This window comes from Pteropus vampyrus, unplaced genomic scaffold, assembly GCF_000151845.1.
Source record: "Pteropus vampyrus isolate Shadow unplaced genomic scaffold, Pvam_2.0 Scaffold153, whole genome shotgun sequence".
Lineage (NCBI taxonomy): Eukaryota > Metazoa > Chordata > Mammalia > Chiroptera > Pteropodidae > Pteropus > Pteropus vampyrus.
In genome coordinates this window covers 1761646-1784388 of record NW_011888934.1, presented here as the reverse complement: position 1 = coordinate 1784388, position 22743 = coordinate 1761646, and the positions used below count along the sequence as shown (strand labels likewise).

Here is a 22743-nt window from a genome sequence, read left to right as displayed (position 1 = left end):
CAGTCAAAGCTTCCTCCTTGGATCACTTCTTTGGGTCTTCATTCTCTTGTGAAGGTTCCCATGTATATGTAAAAATTCAATAAAATTTGTATGTTTTTCACCTGTTAATCTGTCTTTGTCAGTTTAGTTTTCAAACTCAACTAGAGATCCTAAGAGTTTCAAAGAAAACTTGTTCCTCCCCTCCGCCTCCAAGGCCCTATGTGGTCTGTCCTTATTACTCTTAAGACTCATCTCCCAAATTTCTTCCTGCTTCACCCTGGCTGATCTGTCTGCCTGAAATGCTCCTCTTACAGATATCCGCATGGGATGTATTTGTTTACTATTACATCTGTAACTATAACTATAAACTTGGTGCTTAAAACAACACAGATTTATTCTATAGGTTTGAAGGTCACAGTTTCCTGAAGTGGGTCTCACTGGGCTATGATCAAGGTGTTGGCAGGGCTCCATTTCTTCTTGGAGGATCTAGGGGAGAACCTGTTTTCTTGCCTTTTCTAGCTTCTGGAGGCTGCCCATGTTCTTTGGTTGGTGGCTCCCTTCTGTCTTCAAAACCAGTGATGGCAGACCCAGACTTTTTCACTATGCATCACTCTGACAGCTGACTCTCCAGTCTCCCTCTTCCATATAGAAGGACTCTTCTGATTACATTGGGCCCACCTGGATAATCCAGGCTAATCTCCCCATCTCAAGGTCATCTGATTAACAATCTTAATTCCATTTGTAATTTAAATCCCCCTTATCATGTAACAATATATTTACAGATTTGAGGGATTAGTATGTAGACATCTAAAGTGAGCCATTATTCTACCTACCACAAGTGGCTCATATCTCCTTCAAACCTTGGCTCAAAACTTGCTTTCAAATGGAGGCATACTGTTTAATACTGGAAACTACCCATCCCTCATCTCCACATTCTCAACACTCTTATTCTGCTGTACATTTTCTTTTATTTCAAAGCACACATTTCTAGCTAATACATTATTTTCTTAAGTATTTTCATTTGTGGTTTGTTGCGTACATCCTCTTCTCTGAAACAGGTCATAAAACTCCCATGTGGATGGTACCTTCTTTGTACCATGGGAGGAGGACGTTCTTATCACCGGAGACTGGAATTTGGGGCCAAGAAATTGGATACTTCTTCATTGCTGTATCTCAAATACCTAGGACAGTTTTTAGCTCATGGGAGTTGAGTGCAAATGTTTGTTGAATGGGTGGATGAAGGAACACTGCAAAGCTTAAGCAAATTTTCCTCACCAGAGTTTTACTTTCTCATTGCTCGGTATGGATGTCTGAAAAGAGCCTAAATTCATTTGCTTTGCTCTCTAATCTCAAAGTTTTTAATTCTGCCAGTTCCAGAACTACAAAATCTCAGAAAGACTGGCGTCAGAAAGACTGTAGTTTGTCTGTAGGAGCCATAATGGGCCAAGAGACGGAGAAATGTTAGCATTCACTGCCAAAGTACTTTCTCCCTCTGTGTCTCTCAGCTGTTCAGTGCACTGTCTCTGGCAGCTCTTGGACCCTTGTTAGCCCAAAGGCCAAAAAGCTGAGTTTGACAAGGCTGAGGAATCCATAGAGCTAGTGAGGCAGCTAAAATGGTGTGGGGACGGGATGGGAAGTTGACAGATTCTAGGATTGAGGAAATTCCATGAAGTTTAAAGCCACAAACCTCTATTATTTTAGGAACCACAAAGCAAAGTGAAGAGCTTTAAAGAAAACAAACTAATGGCTCATTCCTGGAGCTGACACGTCAGCTCCATGATTCTAGTGCTTGTATTGCTTACTTCAGTAAAGGTGAAATATATCCAGAAAATGCATTTTAGTGGGAAAGAATAAAATATTATTCTGTAGGAATGGTGTCTCCTAGATAGATGACCCCATTGGCTGCTTACCCAGCCACTTGTTTTCATCTATAAGGTCTCATTACTCTACTGATTATTTTGAGTGCTTTAGCTCTCTGCCTTGAGTTCCCCAAGGAATTTACTTTTTGGCCACAGTTGCTGTCTTTATTTTCATAGTTCCACTCTTAAACTTTAGAGACAAATGGCTTCTGTGTGGTCAGAGGAAAGACTTTGCACTATATACTCTGATTTTACCCTGGTACTGTGCTACTCCAGGGAATAATAACGCTCCTGCTGCAAATAAGAGTCCAGACTAAGGTTACTTTATCCAAGCTGCATCTTTTTAGTGTGAGAGAAATGCTTGCCCTTGACCTTAGTCCCGATTCCTTTTAGAGCTGTTATCTTTTATATTTGCTTAAACTTCCTAATCCATGTCAAATTAAAACCATTTGAGTTCCATAACTTAATATGATTCATTTTTAAATACCTTTGTGTTAAAATCTGTTTAACTTTTTTCACATGTACCTTTGTATCTGCCTCAAGTTAGATCTAGATTTTAGATGCCATATCTCCATAACCCTTCTGGCCAAAGCCTTGGAACACATTTATACCATGTTTTCGGGTGTGTCTTGGCTTCCGGCTTTTTTGTATTTGGCAAATTGGCACATTTAGTTCTTTAAATAAAAGTACATAAAGGGGTCACCCAAGATAGTTTTGTTATGCCATTTAACAAGAATTTGGGTTTCAGTGGGTAAGGGTGGCTTATGGAGTGTGCTAAAAATTAAATATGGTTTCATAATTATATCTGGTTTAAAATATTTGAAGTGGGATAGAAAAACAAGCTACCAAGTGTACATGCTTTTAGGAAGGTGATTGCCCTTTCATGCTCCAGCTTTTTTTTTTTAAAGGAACCTTTCTCGTGCTTACATACGTTTTGAATGCTTAGTCTATATAAACCCTTGAAGTGGATGTGGGGCGGATATGGCTGGGAGCCTTCCAGGCAGATGGAAATGCACGAGCAAAGCCAGAGAATGTATGTATGTCTTTGTACTTTAAGTGTTTGAGGTGTAAAGGAGTAGTTCAGATTTTTAGGTGCTTGAATAGTAGGGTGGTAAAAGTAGTTGTAGAGGATTTCAGGTGTTTATATTGTTTATACTGAGTAGTTTGTACTTAATTTGATAGGCAGCAGTCGGGGTGGTGGGGAGGAGGGGGTGGCTATTGAGAGTTTAGGAAAACTGTTTGGCAGTAGTGTTAGTGTGGGTTGGGATGATGAAGGACCTTTTAGGAGGCTGGAATTCAGTGGTCCAGATGAGAGGTGAGGGCCCAGAGCAGAATGGTAACCATAGCAATAGAGGCAAGTGCAAAAGGATAGGCCTCATCAGGGGACATGCAGTGGCTTTTACAGCAATCCTGCTAAGACTTTAACCCACAGAAGTCTGGTCCCCAAATAAGGCGGGTTCTAGGTCTTGGGAACGAAACCTTTTTTTCCCTTACAGACATTGTATATAATGAGACTTCTGAGAGTATATTTAAGATGTTTTTGATTAGCAGTCCACCCTTATTTGGTGGCTGTCTGCCAGAAGTTTGAAAATAGCAAAGAAGCTGATAACCTTAGTTCTCACAATTTTTTATTAGGAACTTTGGAAAATAGAGACTTTTCTTTCATGTGATCGTAAGAAACTTTAGAAATTAAAATACATATAGGGCCATATAAGTAAAAAGGAAAACAATTCATTTAAAAACTTTATGGCTATTTGGAAATAAACTCTGTGAGTGGGAAAACATAGAGGCCACTCCCCCTTCTCCCATTAAATCGTGTCCCCACCAAGTAACACCTCATCCTATCTCTTGGAGCCCAGGGAAAGTTTAGAATAGTCTAGATTGATTTATGCTGAAGTGCTGTTCATAAATTATTACATGGAGAATAACAGGAGAAAAGCAGTCTCAGTTGTCACAACTGATGTCTAAATTGAGACATGAATATATATTGAAACATTTTTTTAAGCTCAAAATTAATGGCTCGTGTTGTTGGAATATGGCCTTTTTTCCCCCTTCCAGAGAGTTTCAGAGCCAATAGAATCTATAAATAGTGCACAGCCCGGTTGTCTGTGGTAGATTGAGTAGAGCAGAATCGCCTGTCCTTAAGTGAAGGGGAAGTAGCTTTACATTTTTAGTAACTGAATTGTTGGCCAGCATAAAGGTAAGGGCCATGTGAGCAACTTATTTATAACTTCCCATAAAGGTATGTGTCTGCCTCAAGCAGAGAAACTGTCTGGGGTGCTTGAAATGTAAAAGTGCAGTAGAATCATTTTCCATATACAGCCTTTCTAGCTAGTTGGTGCAATAAAGTGATTGTTCGCATCCCTGGGGCTTTCAGAAAGAGGGGTGTCAATAGATTAGCTCATTAGTGTCACCTCCTATGGAATAGAAGGAATTGAGGCCATTAAATTTGAATTTATGGTTTTATGTAGTGAGGAATGTTTAAGTATTAACTCCCAAGAGTGTATCCAGGACATAAAATTAAACTTGGTTTAACCTGTTGGGTGTGGTCTTCCACCTACTCTACCTATGTAGTCTAACCACAATTAGGTTCTTGTCAAAATATTTCATGGGTATAAAAGCACTTTATTTTTTCACAGGTTCAGTTCAACTCTTAAGTTGTTGCTTTTTTTGTTTTTGTTTTTATAAAGAACATAGAATCAGACTGAATCCTCTGGTAACAGTGGGAGAAGGGAAGAAGAGTAAAACATTTTTGTGGCATCCAGTAAAGAGTATGTTGAACTCTTTTGGTAGATGCCAGAAAATGGAATCCATTGTTATGTGTCGTCAGTGTCATCATCTGCATCAAGAGTAAATCACAGCCAGGTTTAGCTTCAGGATGAAGTTTTTATAATCATAAACAGGCAAAAGATGTTTTTAGCCCTCCTTAATATTCCTTGTTTATTTCAGAGGCCAAATTTTTCTGAATATTATGTTGACAGTCTAAAGCATCTGCATATATGGTTAAAATGTAAACTTTGGCTTTTGTGCCAGTATCATGGCTTTATTTAGAATTTGGGCAAGTTGTAATAAGTGGTAAATGGCCCATTAACTATATTGGAGGCCTCATAGCAGCACTAATTTCAAATCGTGCTGGGTTTATAATTTACATATTAAAAAATGTTCACTTGATTTCATTCAAGGATAAAACTGACATCCTATACAAGCATTACTCTAAACAATCCTATTTATTGGTCCAATTATTTCAATTGAAAGATGCTGGTTTACTGCTTCTTAGTATATGTGAACAATTCTCAGTGAAACCGTTAGAGATCAGTTTGACTCTAGTGGCAGAATAACCTCACAGGGTTTCGATTCACTTTTAATTTTCAGTCCCGGGATTAAGGATCATTTATAGTATAATGTAACAGTGTGGGCAAATATAGCTTCTCTTAATGCCCTTCTGATATTTTGGGGAAAGCAGGCTTTTATGCAAAGCATCCACTTATGAATTGCATGACTGCCTTTTCTCACTATAAAATTTCCTTCACATTTCCTCCCTTCTCCCACATCTGTAAGAGACAGGATAGCATGCAGTATTTTTCTTCATTTTATTATTATTTAAAAAATTAAGATATGGTTTAAGGTAGTTCCTTAGGAAAGATGCCAAAATAACTAGTTAATACTGTTATAAAATCAGGCTCTTAATTAAAAATGCTTAATTTGTGCAAGAAAACTACATGTTAAAATGAATTTGGAAAGATTAGATTGGAATTGCCTCAAATTCAATTAAGCCACACTGCATGGACGTGCTGGGAATATCAATACAATCATTGTAAATTTTGTACAAACTGATTTGTTGCATTATCTTGCTCATCTAACATACGGTACTTTTTGTGTCCATATTGCAGACGGCAACTCCAAACTAACATGGCAGTCAGACTGTGTGATGTGGCTTCTCTGCTTAGAAGTGGTTCGTGGGCAGCAGAGCCTTGGACTGGGGTCTGTGGGATTTTTCTTAAATTCTGTAGGCCTTTTTTTTTTTTTTTTTAGCATGTTGCAGGAGTGCTGAGGCCATACCAAACACTTGAACCTTTCATTTGGCATACTAATTATTCTTACCTTCAACCTATTACGGTATGGCCATCATTAGGACTTAAAGCACATTGCAATTTTAACCATAGTGGTATATGTAGCATCAGAACCATGCTTTTGTCTCTGACTTTTTATAATCTAAATTAGGATTTAGTGCAGACTCAAAGAAAAGAGTGACAAGATTTTTTAAAAAAACAAAAACAAAAAAGTTTTGGTATGGTCTGAATACTAAATTACCGTAATTCTTTACATTCTGTTTACTATGTATTTTTTTGGTTACTAAATTTTGAAGTTATTCACAATTCCTGAAGCTCAAAAAAAAAAAAATTGTTGAAATTGTAAATCTGGCTGGAAATTATTTGCCCAGTAACTGTTGAAAGAGTTTGCATTCTGTGAACAGTTGTGTTGAGCCTATCAATGGAATATGCATTATTTGTAAAATATAGCACATTAGTATCATTTTATTCTGAGCAGATGGTCCTATAGCTGAGAGATGCTGTAATTTTCAGTGCACACAGCCTACTGCAGCTGTTCACTTGAATGTTGGCTTAGGAGCTCATTCTTGCCACCTGAACATGGAAATAAATGTGCAGTTGAGTGAAGAGTGTTTGTTGTCCTTGCTAAATCCTGCTAATTTCAGTCAATGAACACTTTATATTCCAGATGCCATCCCAATGAGCTTTAGTCCAGACCTCATATTTGGGGCTCAGATAGTTTCTACACATACTCTAACTTTTGAATAGCAATTTGTTTTAATTGGCCTTGGCCAGTGTCATCTTGCAGCTCATTGTTTTCATAACTACTGGGCAAAGGTTAATCACACAAGAATTTTGCTGTGGAAAGTGACCCATAGCTAATACTCTACAAACTGCAACAGTTATGCTTTATTAGGAAATCTGAAACCTCCTTTCTCAGTTTTAGGTACATTCGTTAATTATAAAATGGATATCTTAAATTGTCAGATTTTTTTATACAAATTTCCCAAAATTTTTTTTAAATTTTTTTTTATTCCTTTAATCATTCCCCAAGAATACTTATCCAAGAGATGTAGGTTGCTACCTGTAGAATAAACACCCATTTCTCTGAAAAGCAAGTGAAGTTATGGAGGGGTTATGGGTTGTTTGATATTTCATAGGTAGTCTGGATTTTGTCTCCTATTTTTTTTTTTATCATGATAGCATTGATTCTTGTCCAGTCTGACCAGTCTCAATCTGTCCTATACTGCCTTCTTTTATAAACATCTCTTGGCAGTAGAAATTCCTTTCTGTATTCTTATCTACTGTTGTGCCCTTTTATTTTTGGTAAGCAATATGCTTTTTAACATACTTTTTTTTTCTTTTGTTAACAGTCTTCCCTCTATGACTTGCTTTTAAAATTTAGTCTCAAATTCTTTGCCTTTCATATGTTAAAACGTCCCTAAAACTAGTATTCCATCAATTCAGAATTGTCAGTTTTGAGTAGTTTTTTTTGTGGAGATGAGAGATGTATTGAATGAATTATGAAGGATAATCCTCAGTGATGCTTTGATTTTTGGATTCTCCCACAATCTTGGCTATCCAGAGTAGATAGCTATTGGAAGAAGGTTTTAGAAATTTTGGGGCTGTGGTTTGTGACTCTTTTGCTCAAAAAGCATAAGACTGATTTTTAGAAAACTAGATCTAAATTTTCTTAATATGTGATTTTTAGAGTAGGTTCAACAATTTGAGGCCATTTCCCCCAACTCTGCTCTTTATCCTGTATTTGGAGTTTATAGATGCTCTGTCAACGGGCTTATGTGCTCAAATGAAAATTCCTTGGGCTGGTCTGTTTGCAAAAAAGTTCATATATTTACACTGTTGTTTTAGTGGACTGGATAGGTTTTTGTTTTTTGTTTTTTGGTTTTTTGTTTTTTTGTTTTTTGGTCAGAGTCAAGGCAGAATACCATATTGAATTGTTTGGGGATTTTATTTTGATGCTGTAGATCAGTTGCCTTGTTGGTGATCTCTAGCTGCCAAGGTTGATGAGAAGGGTTGTTAGATTATATAAAGTACACCGAGTACTCATAGCTTCTTTCCCAAGTTATCCTATAAATTCTTTTCATGCCCTAACATATAATATCTGATATTTTCTTATTTCTTACCAACAATAGGAGTATAAGATATTGTCAATCAAAAACACTTTCAATATGTAACCAAAACAGTACATGTTGACAAATTTATATTTTTTAAAGTACTCTTGCTCCTTGATTTTAAGTTAATGGATGTCTGTCAGTTATAGAATATTGAAACTCTTAGGCTAACTAAAAATCTCTTCAAAGTTAGGTAGACTATTTTTTGGTTTGTTTTTGGTAGCATGTTAAGCACTTTTATTTTCTAGTATGATTTTTAGTCAGGGTTCAATTCTGTGCCCTTCAGTACTAAATTTTCTCAAGTTTGTGGACACTGCAGGTGAGTAAGGGTATGTGAGTAACTCAGAATGTGGTTCTAGAGAATGTTTACTATTTAAATTGTGCTTATATGCATGTATAGAATATGTATGTGAAAGTATAATTATGATCTTAATTGAGTAGCTTAATAACGTAAAAATTAACATAGGTGTTAAACTTTTTTGTTGATTCTTTGTTGTAATTTCAGCAGAACAACTTGTGTTCTAGTGACAAGTGTTTAAAATTTTGGATAGAATCTAATAGTTTGTGAAATATGAATTCTGACATTTCTTATTTTCTCTGTTTTTAGCAGGTAATTGCTGCCATGGAAACACAACTGTCTAATGGGCCAACTTGCAATAACACAGCCAATGGTCCAACCACCATAAATAACAACTGCTCATCACCAGTTGACTCTGGGAACACAGAGGACAGCAAGACCAATTTAATAGTCAACTACCTTCCTCAGAACATGACACAGGAGGAACTCAAGAGTCTTTTTGGAAGCATCGGTGAGATAGAGTCCTGTAAGCTTGTAAGAGACAAAATAACAGGTACGCAGTTTTATATAGGTTACTCACATTTAAAGGACTGTGTTTCAAGGTGTGAGAAAATAAGTTTACTACTTGTAAATCATTCATTGCTACAGATTTACACATCTAGATATTCTCTCTGTTACTGACTATACCAGTAGTATGAAACTTAAGAATTTTCTTTTTCTCTTTTCTTTTCTTTTCTCTTTTCTTTTTTCTTTTCTTTTCTCTTTTCTTTTCTTTTCTTTTCTTTTCTTTTCTTTTCTTTTCTTTTCTTTTCTTTTCTTTTTTCTCTTTCTTTCTCTCTTTCTTTCTCTCTTTCTCTCTTTCTCTCTCTCTCTCTCTCTTCTATCTATCTATCTATCTATCTATCATCTATCTTATCTATCGATCGATCGATCGATCTATCTGTCATCAATTTGGCAAGGCAACCCTTGGTTGACCTCACAGATTGCAAGGACCTTGTCAGCTTACTATCCCTTATTTTTTATTTTTTTAAAATTTTTTATGCCTATAGCACCTGTTCTTCCTAGGTGGTCTCCCATCCAAGTACTAACCAGGCCCGACCCTGCTTAACTTCCAAGATCGGACGGGACTGGGTTTGTTCAAGGAAGCTTACTTTCCTTTTAAAGCATAAAAATTGTTTTATGGACAGTATATATTATAACTAGACTTTTATATACTCTGAACTGTACAATAACATCTTTTGAAAAATATTTTAAAAGTGCATGTGTCTGGGGCAGCAAGTGTCATGTTAACCTTTAGCTTTTAGTTCCCTGAGCTTACATGATTTAGCATTTCAGCAATGAGATGTAAGGAGAATACTATTGTGTTCGGGAGAGGGAAAAAAACTCTTTAAATATCCTTTCCCTTAAGTCTGTATAGCCCTTCTTATAATACAGATGAACAAGGTAAATGGCAGACCTCACATTGTCAGTGTATAAGTATTTGCACTGATATGATTTGAGAGTAGCAACATCTCTTAATTTCCGTTCTTTGACAAGGAAAGGAAAAAGTGGTGTATGCATGCTCCTCTTTATCATAAATATAAGAACAAAAGAATGGGTAATTTGGCCTTTAATGATAATATATTTTTTTAAAAATTTATTTTTTTTATTATGGCGACATTGTTTAATGAAATCCAGTAACTTTCAGGTTACAATTCAACAGTAAGGCATATATATATTGCATTCTGTGTTCACCGACATTTTGAATATTAGTGGAAAATCTTCTTGGTGTTTTGTAAGATTTGACTGAAATTTTAGGGTAAGCCAGAATCTAATTCAGAGCATGTTCTTGAGATAGAAGGGTTAATACTGCCTGTAAGAATTTTAAAACACTGAAAATGTGTAAAGTTATGGGTAGACAGGCTCCATAGCTTTTTTATAGTATTGTTAAATTTGATTAATGGTATGTATCAAGTTTCATTACATGGCTTATAACCAAAACTATAAAATTAAATATTTGAAGTGAGTAAAGGATACTTAAAGACACTATGACTAGTTGGACCAGGAGTCTGAAGTTTAGTCATATGACCTTGGACAAGTCGACTCTTGGCTTCAGGTTTCCCTTGGTAAAATGAGTTAGAGGGCAGAGGAAGGAGTCACACTAGGTAACTTTTGAGGTAAAGTTTGACTTGTTCTGAGATGGTACCTTTAACTGTTCTTTTATCAAGGCAACAGGGTTTATTCTTTCCCAGATGAGTGAGTTCTGAGAGCTATCACTTGGGCTTGGCCTTGCAGTCATATTTCTTTTAGCTACAGATTGAGGTTCTCAGAGAGAACTTATTCATTGAAATCAAGTAAATCAAGTAAAAAGCAAGTAAAACCTAGTTGTCATCAATCTATATTGAATAATTAATTTTAGCTAATTATGTTACTTAGAAGTTCACCATGATATCATTAGAAAGGTTTGTCTTTTGTTTTTGAAAAGTGATAATCAAATGGATGAGACTTTTTCCATTTCTTTTTCTACAATATGTGTAGCATATGTAAAATTTATAAAGACATTGTTTTTGAAAAGAACAAAAGGCTCCTATTCATGTGTCTGTATGCTAAATTTTATTTTATTATTTTTAGCAAAACAGCATCCTTTATATGTGAATTTTGCAACCTCTTTGACATAAATAACTGTATGATAAACGGTATGAAGGCTGTGACGTGAGTGATGTGATTTCTAATTTGATTGCTTGGTAGCTTTACCTACCATGAAGAAAAATTGTGTTTGAACAATTCATATAAAAGTCACATTGTTTTTTGTTATGATACTGGGAGTAGATGAAAATATTAAATCATACATCCTTCGTATTAGGCATTTTCCACAGAAAACATTTAAGAGATTTTCATCTCTCATCTCTGGTCAGTTTTGAATTATCATATTCTTTCATAAACTTTTTGGTAGAGCTGTTATTTTTTGCACCTGTATAAATCTCAGTTCTGTATCTCCATACTCTTAGTCTCCCTGGCCTTAGTGTGATGGACAGTGGTGATTGAACCACAGCCCACGGTTTATTTGAAATACATGCTTATCCACTGGCAAACTACATTAATGTTTGTTGTCCATTTGTTTCACCTCCCCACTCCCACCCTGTCTTTTCAGTGAGAGGGAGCTAACAGAGTTTTCCACCCTAGTAAAGTTTCTCTTTAAAATCTCTGGTAAGCAAATGGAGTACCCAGGAAAATCCACAGTGAGCATGAGAGTCAAAAGATGTTTTCTAAGCTTCATTCCATGAGATACGGTCATAACTATTCTTCAAAATAAATGTTACATTGATGGACAAGTTTGAGAAATGCTGCCCTCCCTAGTTTCCTATTGAAGATCCACACTGTGGTCGTCAGCATAGTAAAAACTATGTGAAAACCCTGCTGTAAAGAGAAACCGGTTTGTCTTAGAATTCCCCAGCCTTATTTGACCACAGAACTCATTTGGGGGGTATTACCCCTATTAGATTTCCATTGAACATGTTGCTATAAAAGCTTTTGAAGTTATTTTGTTATCAGTCTGAAACTCTTCCATAACCTTTTCATATCAATAAAATATGAGCATGTTTCATAAAATGAAAATCCATGATAATGAAGTATAAATTATAAAGTTGAGTAGGCAAATCTGAATACAAAGGACTTCTAGTACCACTGTTTTGATTTGCCCCACTGACATCTTATACTTAGTATGAGTTAAAATAGTGATCAGAGTGTCTGACTCATTTAGCTTCAAGCATAAATTACCTTAGTTTTTTTTTTTAATTCTGAGTTTCTTAGTAAATATTCGTATTGAACAAAATAGCCTAGTAAATGGTAGATTTCTAAAAACCAGGTTTTGAATGGTTGCACTTTGCAAAGTGGGCATATCTTCCTAAGAAACTATTAACATATCTCTAGAAAGGTTTGAAAGAATTTATGAGGATTTGGACCCTGCTTTGTGGTGTTTAACATTAGCCAGCTTCTGCAGTTTCTCAGTACACATTTTAGGGCCAAGTCAGAGTTCCTTGGTCCCTCTCATTAATTATCCAATTTATCCTACCTCCTGGGGAGCTATTGGGCTAGCTCTCTGTATTTCTGTCATGTACGAGATGAGCATTAATTGTCTGGGTTGTAAGAAAACTCTGGGATTACTCTTTAGAAAGAAAATTTAAATACCTCCTTTTTACTTTTCTTAAATCTTTTCTTACAGTTATGAAACTGTCTCCAGCACAAAAATATCTAGGTAGGAAAGCGTGTGCCTGTTTCCTAAGTCCTAAATAGAATATGTAATTTTTAGATTGTGTTGGTGTTAGCAAATTATTGTCTCTATTTTGATAGAATGAAGATTAGGGAAATACATTGGCACGTCTTCAGTAGGAAATAACAATATCTTCTCACCCGACTAGATTCTATTTATTGTGTTGTTTTTCAGGCTCTCTCTTTGGGCTCATCCCCAGCTTTGTGCTTCATCCTGTTTCCTATCTTTAGGCATTCATCATGAGAAGCTACTGCTGCTTATACAACTTAGCTGACATTGGTTCATTCCTTTGAGTTTTTAAATGCACTTCAGTCTTTGACACCTGCTGATGCTGCATTCTGGAGGATTGATTTAGATTTATGATGCAAGGAATGAATAATAGAACGTTAACAGTCAGGAAAGCCTATGACGTGACTGTACGTAGCCCACTCTCTAACTTAACAGGTGATAAGAGGCCTGGGTTTGTTGAAATGACTAGTCCAAGACCACATGGCTATTAAGTGGTAGAATAGTGACCAGAATTCTGGTTCTTCTGATTTGTTCCCGGGATGTTTTCTCTTTGCCTCTTTGGAGGCCAGGACTCTTTAAAAATTAAGCATAGGACCAACTGATGAATTTATAGTGAGACATGACTTGTTACAGTGTCACTGAGGGGCATCCTCTGGTGAGTGTGTCTTCTTCAGAAGGGAAATGGGAGAGTTTTGAGAGTCAGGGACTGAAGGATATATAAAATGAACAAGAGTATCCATGCTTCTCTAGAAGTTTTGTAATCTACGATTGTGAATTTGGACGTTCTAGCCCAGTGATTCCAAATCCAGCTGCACATCGTCACCTTAGGGAATTTTTAAAAATATAAGAGTCTGGAGGCCTTGGGAACCCTCAGAAAACTCTCCAGGTGATTTTGATGGGCAAGAAAGTGGTTTGGGGAATCAACAGTCTTTGAGGTATGATCAGGGAAGTGTATTTGCATTGGAATCACTGGGATAACTCCCAAAAATGCAGGTTTCTCGGCCTTACCCCAGCCTACCGAATCAGAATATCTGTAGGCAGGGCTGGAATGTTCCAGTTACCTGGGAGTTATCCATTCTTTCCTTGAACATTTTGCCAGGAGCTAGAACCAGGGATTTCCAGGTTTGCCTGAATTATGGCTGGAGGTAGATGGAAGAGGTGTTGTAACTGCAGGGCCTAATTTTATGGCAAAATAAATTTCAGTTGCTGTCCCTTCCTAAGCATTGGTCTCTGAGTTAATTCCTGGGTTCAGTACTAGAGATGTTGGGTTTAAAAGTCACTAGGCTATGTCTTCACTGAACTCTCTACCAGTTCCTGAAAGTATGTGTGTGTGCATGTATAAGTGTCTAATTAGTTCAAAACTCCAAGATAGCTTTTCTGTTGTTGCTACTTTCCCTTCTAAAAGAAGAGATAGAGAATTATAGTTAGTTGAAGACCTCAGGTAATAATTGCTTTTTTTTTTTTCTTTATCTTGGTCTGATGGCTTCATTCTTATTCTAGGAATTGTTTGAGGTGGGCCCTATGCTGTCTTCATCAGCTGCCAATTAGAAACTTTCAGACAAAAGGAAAAAAAGACCAAAACAAACAACCAAATACAAACTATAGGGGACCTGAGGAGGAACTTTGTCATTGTAGATTATCTCTGAACTGGCAGCGCCATGCATGGTAATACTGCCTCCTTTTCATTTTTCTCCCCTTAGGTTTTGAGTGGTAAAATCTTTTGTTACATGAGGGTTCTTAGCTAGGTTTAAGTTATGTCTGTTGCTTCTTGAGGACCTTAAAGTTAGTTTTGATCCTGGTTTATTTTATCAGAATAATGTGATTTTCAAACTTTATTTTAATGGCATGGGTATTCTCCCCTCTTTTAAAAAGCATATATAATCTTAAAAACAGAAGCAGACTCACAGATATGGAGAACAGACTGGTCGGGGCTGGATGAGAAAGGTGAAGGGATGAAGAAGTACAAATTGGGAGTCACAAAATTGTCATAGGGATGTGAAGTACAGCATAGGGAATATAGTCAGTAATATTGTAATAATTATTACAATTAGTACTATGTATAGTGCTAGGTGAGCACCAGATTAATCCAGCAGGATCACTTTGTAATTTATACAAATGTCTAATCACTATGCTGTACACTTGAAATTAATATAAAATAATACTGAACACCAACTCTAATTGAAACCCCCCCCAAAAACCCAATGCATTCTTAGTTCCTCAGGATTTAAACAGATAAGTGGTATTTTATTAGTCTAATAACATACTTCAAATTTAACAGCATTTATTTACTGTGATGAAGTTAGTAATGGTGAGCATGAGGCTGTTTTGATGAAATTAATTTGAAAAGATGCTAGATTGTATGTGTCAGTTACAGTCTTAAGGTCAGCTGTTAGGTGCCCATAGTATCAAGAGATCAAGAATTTTGATTCTTGCAAGTAAGTATTTAAAAAGAGAAGGGTGGGTAGGTGCGTGGTGGTAGCTTAATAAACATCTCACTTTTCAGACTCTGGGTACTATTTAATTATAAGTTTGGCAGAAAAGCTAGTACGTGACCAGGTTTTCACAAAATAAGATAACGACTTCATGGGGTAAATGCTTTGATAATCCTTAGTGTATGTGTATATAGTACATTTGAGCATGGCTATCTTTAGATTTTAGCGGCAAAATTTGTATAAAATGAAATTTGTATATCGTTAAACCTAAATATCTTTCTACCGTACCTTTGTCTTTTCCAGTCATGGCTAATCAATCATTTAAAAAATTTTGATGTTATCACAATAGAAACTTTTTATAAAGTTTTTTGGGGAAACTTTAAGGTTGTTTTTTTCTAGGATCATTTTTTCCACTCAAACCTTGAACTGAATGTTTTATAGAACAATCTTCAGTGTCAGTGTTGAAAAATTTAGACAGAAAATTTCAGGATAATGAAATTAGAAATTTATAAAATGTAAGGAATCAAATACAGTTCTTTACCATTGTCAGGGAGGAAAAACTCTTCTTCTACCCTCTTAGTTTAATTTGCAGGCCCCCAGTCACTGAACCTAACAAAAGACATTATACAATATTATATGTCAATTTTATTGCAGTAAAATTGGGGGAAGATTAAAAGAAGAGGCACACTTTTTTAAAATTAATATCTTAACTGCACTGGCATTCACAGGAAAGAATTGAAACTAAAAGAAGTTGTTAGACTTGGAGGCTTGTATTCCATTTTAATAAAGGAAAGAGGATTTGGGCTCCAAGGCACAGTAAATTGTAGGGAAGTGACCAGGAAATATATGGGAGAAACTAATGGAAGATATCGAGCTATTTTAGGTGTGTTAGTGTATACCCATATACCAAGGTTTGTTTATGTGTCTTGGCAGTGACCCCATCTTTGGTGGTGGGGGTTGCTCTGTCTTCCTGGTATAAGAGAAGGGGATATCTTCATTTACAAGGGAAATTTATGACCTGCTTTTAGGGAGAAAATGAGAGGGCAGAGAACCTTTTCTGCATCTGTTGATTCTTAATTGCATTCAGCTCAAAATAATCCTTATACCAGAGTGGCATATTTGGGGTGGTATATTCTGGACCCCATCACCATGAAAAAAGTTAATTCTCAATTAGTTAATCTAAACAGAAAAATTTCTTCTTTGGATAGCCTATGATAATGAAACCTTAAGTGGCTAGTTGCTGGGAAGAAAAAACATCTGTTGTGTGGATACAGAAAAGTTTGAAACAGAACCATTCCTGGTTAATTTGTAAATCATATGGATTTTCGTGTTTCTGATTTCTTGATGCTCATATTTGTGTTACTTTATATTTTCTTGCATTAGAAGGAAGGGAAGAAAAGTATTGTAACTCCCAAGAGCTGGTTACAGCAGCTTTTTAAGAATATTTACACGGAAAATGAAGTTTGGGTAAATGAGGTTTAGAAGTTTTGATTCTGTGCATTCTTGGCCTTTGTCACTGGGACTTCTAGGCTGACCATGTTTGTCTTCCCAGTTGATTAGGAACAAAATGTTGAATGCTTTGACTATTACTTTATTAGTTTGATACAAAATACAAACTTTGGAAATGTATTCTAATTCATAGAAAATAAAATACAGTTGAAGTTCTTCTGTAAGAATTCCCCTCAATATTTAGCAAGGTATGAGTGTGTGCTATTTGCTCTTCCAGATGTTTTCACACTTTTTTTTAAAAGTTTTTATTTACTTTTGCATTAGGGGATTGGTGGTGTAGATGGAAACCATTTTCAATTATTTAGTGGCTGTTGTAGTAATGATGGAAGATGTGGATGAAGAGAAGATAGTAGATTAAATAGGAGAAGATAAAGAGCAGTTAAATTCTAATACAGGATTTCTTCTTTCTTTCGTGTTCTATAGAATGTTAAAATCCTACTTCTCAGGTATGAAATTGACACACATACCCCTGCCTCCCCATTTCATCATGTAGTACAAAATAAACCTGCTTTTCTTGAGATGGTTTTTATCCTGTTTTACTACCCTGTCTATTAAACTACCTTAGCACCAGCCTTTAACTTTCGAAATTATGACTAAAGCAAAGCATTTTTATTTTGTACCTATTGGAACATTTCCTTTTAAATATTTTCTGAATAGAATATAGTTGATCATTGGAGCTAAAGCTGTTAAAGCTGTGTTTCAGAATTTGCCAACTTCTTTAGAGCTTGTTCTAAGTTAATTGACTTTCAGTGGTGCACACTGGTGCTACTGAATTTTAAGAACTGCGGAAACCCTCATATGCCTTTCCAACTAAAAAGATCAACTTAAAAAATTTTTATTTTTCTGGTATTTTACTTGTGTCATTTGATTTGTCAGGCCTATACAGTGCCATATTTAGCATGTTTTACTCCTTAATGCATTTGGTTTGGCTTCTTAAAATTACGGAATGTCAGTATTTTAACACCATTGGATGTCCTTTTTATTGGTAAGGTATCTGTCATCAAATATTTGAGGAGCTCTAAGCTGTAAAGCAGCATTGGCAGCTCTTCAAGTATTGTGAAGAAACAGATCTTCAGTTAAAACTATCTTTTTGTGATAATCTCTTACATCAGACATCATGTTGAACTGATTGAGGGATGATCATTCTGCATTTTCTAAATTAGAACAAAGATTTTCACTCTGTGCCTCCTTTAAGAAAAAAAAATGCAAGATGGCAGTATTTAATTTAAACTATGTTTATATGAGTTCCTTTACATCTTTCCAATGTGAATTGGGCTTGAAACAACCCTCTGCACACTAGGGTTGTCTTTTGCTTAGTTTGGGATCAACTTCCTGGGATTATCATTGAAACATAATGCCTGCTACTTTCTACTCTCTTGCTTAGGGAGGTGGCCTAAAAAGCACTAGTTTTAGAGGTTTTAGTCTAGAAAGAACACATTACACTTGAATTCAAATCCCAGGCTAGCCACTTACTTGTAATGTAGTCTTATGTGAATTATTTGACTCTGAACTTGAGTTTTTTTCATAAAGTGCCAGGCACACAGGGGTACTCTGTCCTATCTCATACTTACCAGTTAATATTCAGTTACTTGACAGTTGCAGACTTTTTTCCTTGGGCAAATGACTTTTGAAAAAAATTTTCAAATAGATCTCTTTTCTTAGAATTTTTATAGTTTCTCATGATGTAGGAATAATGCACTAATTTTCTATCCTTTGCTTTCTAGGTGATTTGACCAACACAATTGACTGTTTAGTGGTGGGACAAAGTGGGAATAGGAAGTACCAGGCAGGACTTGAGAATCCGGAAAGATGATTAATGGTATTATACCAGCCTCTATGAACTAGAGCACTGGAATGTGGAGTTATTGCTCTGTGTGGTATTGTGTGAATGTTAGTCAGAATGAATGAGCTTGGCTTAAAATATGAAGATACCCTCAGTTGTGCTTCCCCATTGGACTGTCATTGGCCTTGGAAGGTCAGCAAAGTGTTCAATTGAGACATGAGGTATCGGTTTGATAAAATTAACTGGAGGTTTGTTTACACTTTTATTGACATCCTTACCTTAAGCTTAATACCCCTATAATATAAGTTGTAAATACTAATACTAAATATTCTGATCATAAAATAAAATTTTCAGCTGGGGAAATGCAGAGACCTGTGTGTTCAGTCGTTAAGAGCCCAATATTCCTGTTGTGTTAGCAGATCAGAGGATTTAGAAAAAAAATTGCTATCTCTTTGTTTTCTTTCTGTTGAAATATTCATTGAAAACATTTAAAGCCTTGCATTATTCAGTCATCACAGACTTTACAGATTTCAATTTGTGTAAGGGGGGTGGGTGATTTCCATGAGGGCATGGTTAACTTAGCAGATGTAATTTTACATCTTGTTTTCCTTTTTTTGTTAAATTCTTATGCATATTGTGAATTAGAGTTTATTTTTAGCTCTTAATGAGTTCTTTTCTCATCATTGTACTTTTTGTTGGAACTCTGTTTTCTACATAACACTTTGATTTTGAAAGAGGAGTGTATATGGCTCAGGTCCTATAATCCACCCCCAACCCACCCTCTAGTTCAACTAAAATTTGCATTTTTGTGTTTGAGGTGATAGATCTAATTACTTGTAGAATAGATGTGTCAATGCCCCAACTCTTCACAACCTACCTGACCTTCAGGCTTTTATCCTGAGGTAAAGTCAAATTCTTTTAAAGTAAGATTTAAAGGAGGCATATAGATACATGTAAACAGGTAAACCAGAATCATTTCTTTGGATACAGGATAATTGGAGCCTGAAGGAGGAACTTTATTTCCTCACATTTGATGCTTTAAATTCAGCCCAAGGAGTCACTGGGTGGGTAACACCAAGGCAGTGTCTTCTGAATCCTTCCTAACTCTGGTACTAGTTAGTTCCTGAGAGCTTTTTTCAGAACATTAGAACAAATTAGTTTTCTCTTGGTCCACTTTGAAGTGTATCTAAATAGGCTGGTTTTGGTGTATCAAATTAATTGACACTTCTCATATAAATTAAGGGAGCTCTCCTACATGATTTTTTGAAGTATAACCTAGCTCTAGAATTCTGTGACTTTTCTCTTTTGTGACTGTAGCTACTAAGTTAGCTCTTCTTAAACATAGTGTCTAAGGATTCCATGTAAGGTGCAAATAGCATATGACTTTTTCAAGCAGAGTGATTTGGGATCTCATATTTTAACCTCAAGATATTAAACTAAGTTTGTTTTTAGACCCTTACGTTAGTATTTCTGAGCCTTTATTTTGGGGGTGAATCCTTTCATTTGTATTATAATAGGATTAAAATATAGAATTGGCAGTACTTACTTGTGACTGTGTTTTATATCAATACATTTCTTTCGTTAGTGCTGGAAATCAGAAGCCTTTGTAAAAAGGCATGGTAACGTTCAATATATTATATCCCACAATGCCATATTCTAGAACGTTAAAAATGGGATCTAATGTGCTGTTTAAAAGCACAGTGTGCAATCTTTGGGGGCTTTGCTTCCTTACTCTTTGAAATTTTAGTTCTTTGAGCATTTATGGAAAACAACATTTGTGGACATAGCCTTTAATGTAAAGAGGGCATCTAATAGTTTTTGCCGACTTCTAGAACAGGACAATGGACTTTTAAGTCTCTTCTTTTTTTTTTTTTTTTTTTTTTTTTTGAGGGATGAGATTATTGCAAATGGATCTACATTAGCTTAGTGTAATTAGCTCTTAGGTAATTTTGAGTAGGTAAAAGTAGGCACTGAAGAGGGATGAGTGAGGCTTAGCTTCTTCTCAAGACCAAATTCTGCCACGTATATAGACATTTAGCAAGCAGGCTTGAAGTGATTGATAATACAACTGTTTTGCAAGCTTGTAGTCCAGATTCTCTGTTCTTTTTAGGCCTTGATCACACCTTATGTGAAATGTTCCTTGAGACTGAACACATTCCAGAGGCAGGGATCTGTGCCCTCAGTTTGCATCATGCAAAAAGAAATCCCTCTAAACAGAGGTTGGGCCAGGGCCATTTCACATTTAGGGGTTCTATCTATAAATTATAAGCCTCCTTGGATTTTTGTGTCCTGTTTCTACAACAGGAAATATCTCTAAAGTAATTTAGTCCATCTGCATACCTAGAATACCTTTAATCTTACCAATGAGACCCCATTTCTAACACTCATTACCCTAATTAACAAATAATTAGCTTAAGGAACAAAAATCCATTTTGACATCCATTGTGCTAATTAGCAGAGAATTGGTTGTTGAGTTAGCTATAGATAATAGATAGGTTTATAGTAGTCATTTTTGGAGTTTGGCCTTTACTTTTATTATGCTAGTTAACTACTGCTGGACTGCACATTCATGATGATGTGTTAGATGACCACCCCTGGAATTAAAGGGTAAATTACTGGTGTACTGGTAACTTCACACTGATTCATACCAAATTAAAAATTATTGTGGTAAAATATACATAACATAAAATTTACCATTTTAACCATTTTAAGTGTTTGGCTAAGTGACATTAAGTACATTCACAATGGTGTGCAACCATTGCACTATCCATTTCTAGAACCGTTTTATCATCCGAAACAGAGACTCTGTACCGATTAAACAGTTAACTCCCCAGTATGTCTCCCCTCAGTCTCTCGGAACCACCATTCTACATTCCGTCTCTGAATTTCCCTATTGTAGGTACCTCATGTTAGTAAAAAATGAAAGCATACAATATTTGTCATGCAAAGTATTTAAAAAGTAGAGTGATTGTTTCAGGAGGTACTAGATTTTTCTTCTATTTTCTCCTCTTCCCCAGTACTCCTTCTACCCACTCCCCCCCCCCAAAAAAAAAACCCACAAAAAACAACTAGCCAGACAAACAAAAGCCCAGAGGGTAGAATCATTCATTTTTTAGATTATAGGAATAATTATTGTAGTAAAGGAAGCCTTAAGTGCCTTCCTGAAGCAACTTTGGGAGACAGATGCTGATGTAGGTTGAATTTAGAGGTAGGTGGTCTGTGGCCTCTTTATGCCTTTACATTGTTTCAGGTTCTATGTCACTGAGTAGAGTAGTCTTCATTTAAAATTTTAGGTCTCATATCCTGGCTTCCTGCCTTCTCTTTTGGCATCAGCCAAATGCCTGCTGGCTTTAGGAACATCATTTCACACTTAGCGACTGTATTTATTTTCAAATGTTGGCTATTGAAAACCGAAGGGCAATTCCATGAGTTGAGACTTAGTAGAAAGCCTCTCCCAGGTTGTGTGAGTTTAAAATAATAAAGATAAGGTCTTAATTCAAGCTTCACATAAACTTCTTTCTGCTGTCTATTTTGCACTTGCTTTGTGGGGAGCTTCCAAAGGCCTCTTACTGGAATAAGGAAGATCAACCTCTGGAGCTGTAAGGTCTTATCTGGAAATGATAGCGAAGGTGACTCAAGCTTAACCATTTGTTTGACAGTCTTGTCTAAGAATCCAGGGCATGCTAGAGAATGTCAGCCGGTGTTGGGTACTTCATTTCAAGGTGATGACTATCTGTCGAAGAGATCAGGAGTCATGAAAATGAAATACCGATAATGTAATTTCTTATGGTGGCACCTTATTGTTAAGGCGAAATAGAGATGGAGGGAACTGGTCATACTTTGGAGAGGGATGTAGAATGTTCTAAACAAGTGACTTAATTTTGTTTTTGAGCTAAAATTTAGAAGTGGTGCTTTATATATGCAGGGATGGTCTGGTCCACTAATGATTTGTTGATTATTCCATTTGACGGTTAATATTTGATGGTGTCTTTTATTTGAATAGAAATGTGAGAGTCATTTCTTTTCAGTTTGTCTGGAGAAATTTATAAGACCCTTCATGGATCCAAGAGAAAAAATATTTTTCTTTTATGGGCAATATTCCAATTTGGGGAATTCTCTTTCCTTCTATATTGCTGGTGGGAGAGTAATTCCAGAAACTAATGGGCAGGTCCTCTCTGTTCCTGCCTTAATATAGGCAAGGAGTTTGTATGGGACCCATGTAAAATCAATTAGGCATTTTTTTTTTTCAGGACCTGGACTCTAAAGGAAGTGATGGAGGGATGAGATGATGATGGTGACCAATCTCATCAGACTTCTTTTTGACTCTGAGATGGTGGTGGTTCTTTCTACTTCTTAGCTCACTGGTACCTGGTTCCCAGCCCCTACTGATTATGGAAATCTCTGTGCCTCTTCCAATAAATTCCCTTCAGCCAGTTAGCTAGAG

At 36.1% G+C, this 22743-nt stretch overlaps 1 protein-coding gene across 29 annotated transcripts in view; it reads left to right on the top strand.

Moving 5' to 3' along the window:
- The window catches only part of ELAVL2 (ELAV like RNA binding protein 2), a 151353-nt gene that overhangs the window by 72792 nt on the left and 55818 nt on the right, over positions 1-22743 (top strand). For 14 of the 29 annotated variants that reach the window (XM_023536334.1, XM_011369720.2, XM_023536336.1 and 11 more), the window contains one exon: positions 8627-8870. In XM_023536334.1, the coding sequence (XP_023392102.1) occupies positions 8627-8870 (244 nt within the window). Of the gene's footprint in view, positions 1-4809; positions 4819-5728; positions 5820-8626; positions 8871-22743 lie in introns of those variants that run through there. The other 15 variants (XM_023536325.1, XM_011369719.2, XM_023536324.1 and 12 more) reach the window with 5 other exon arrangements.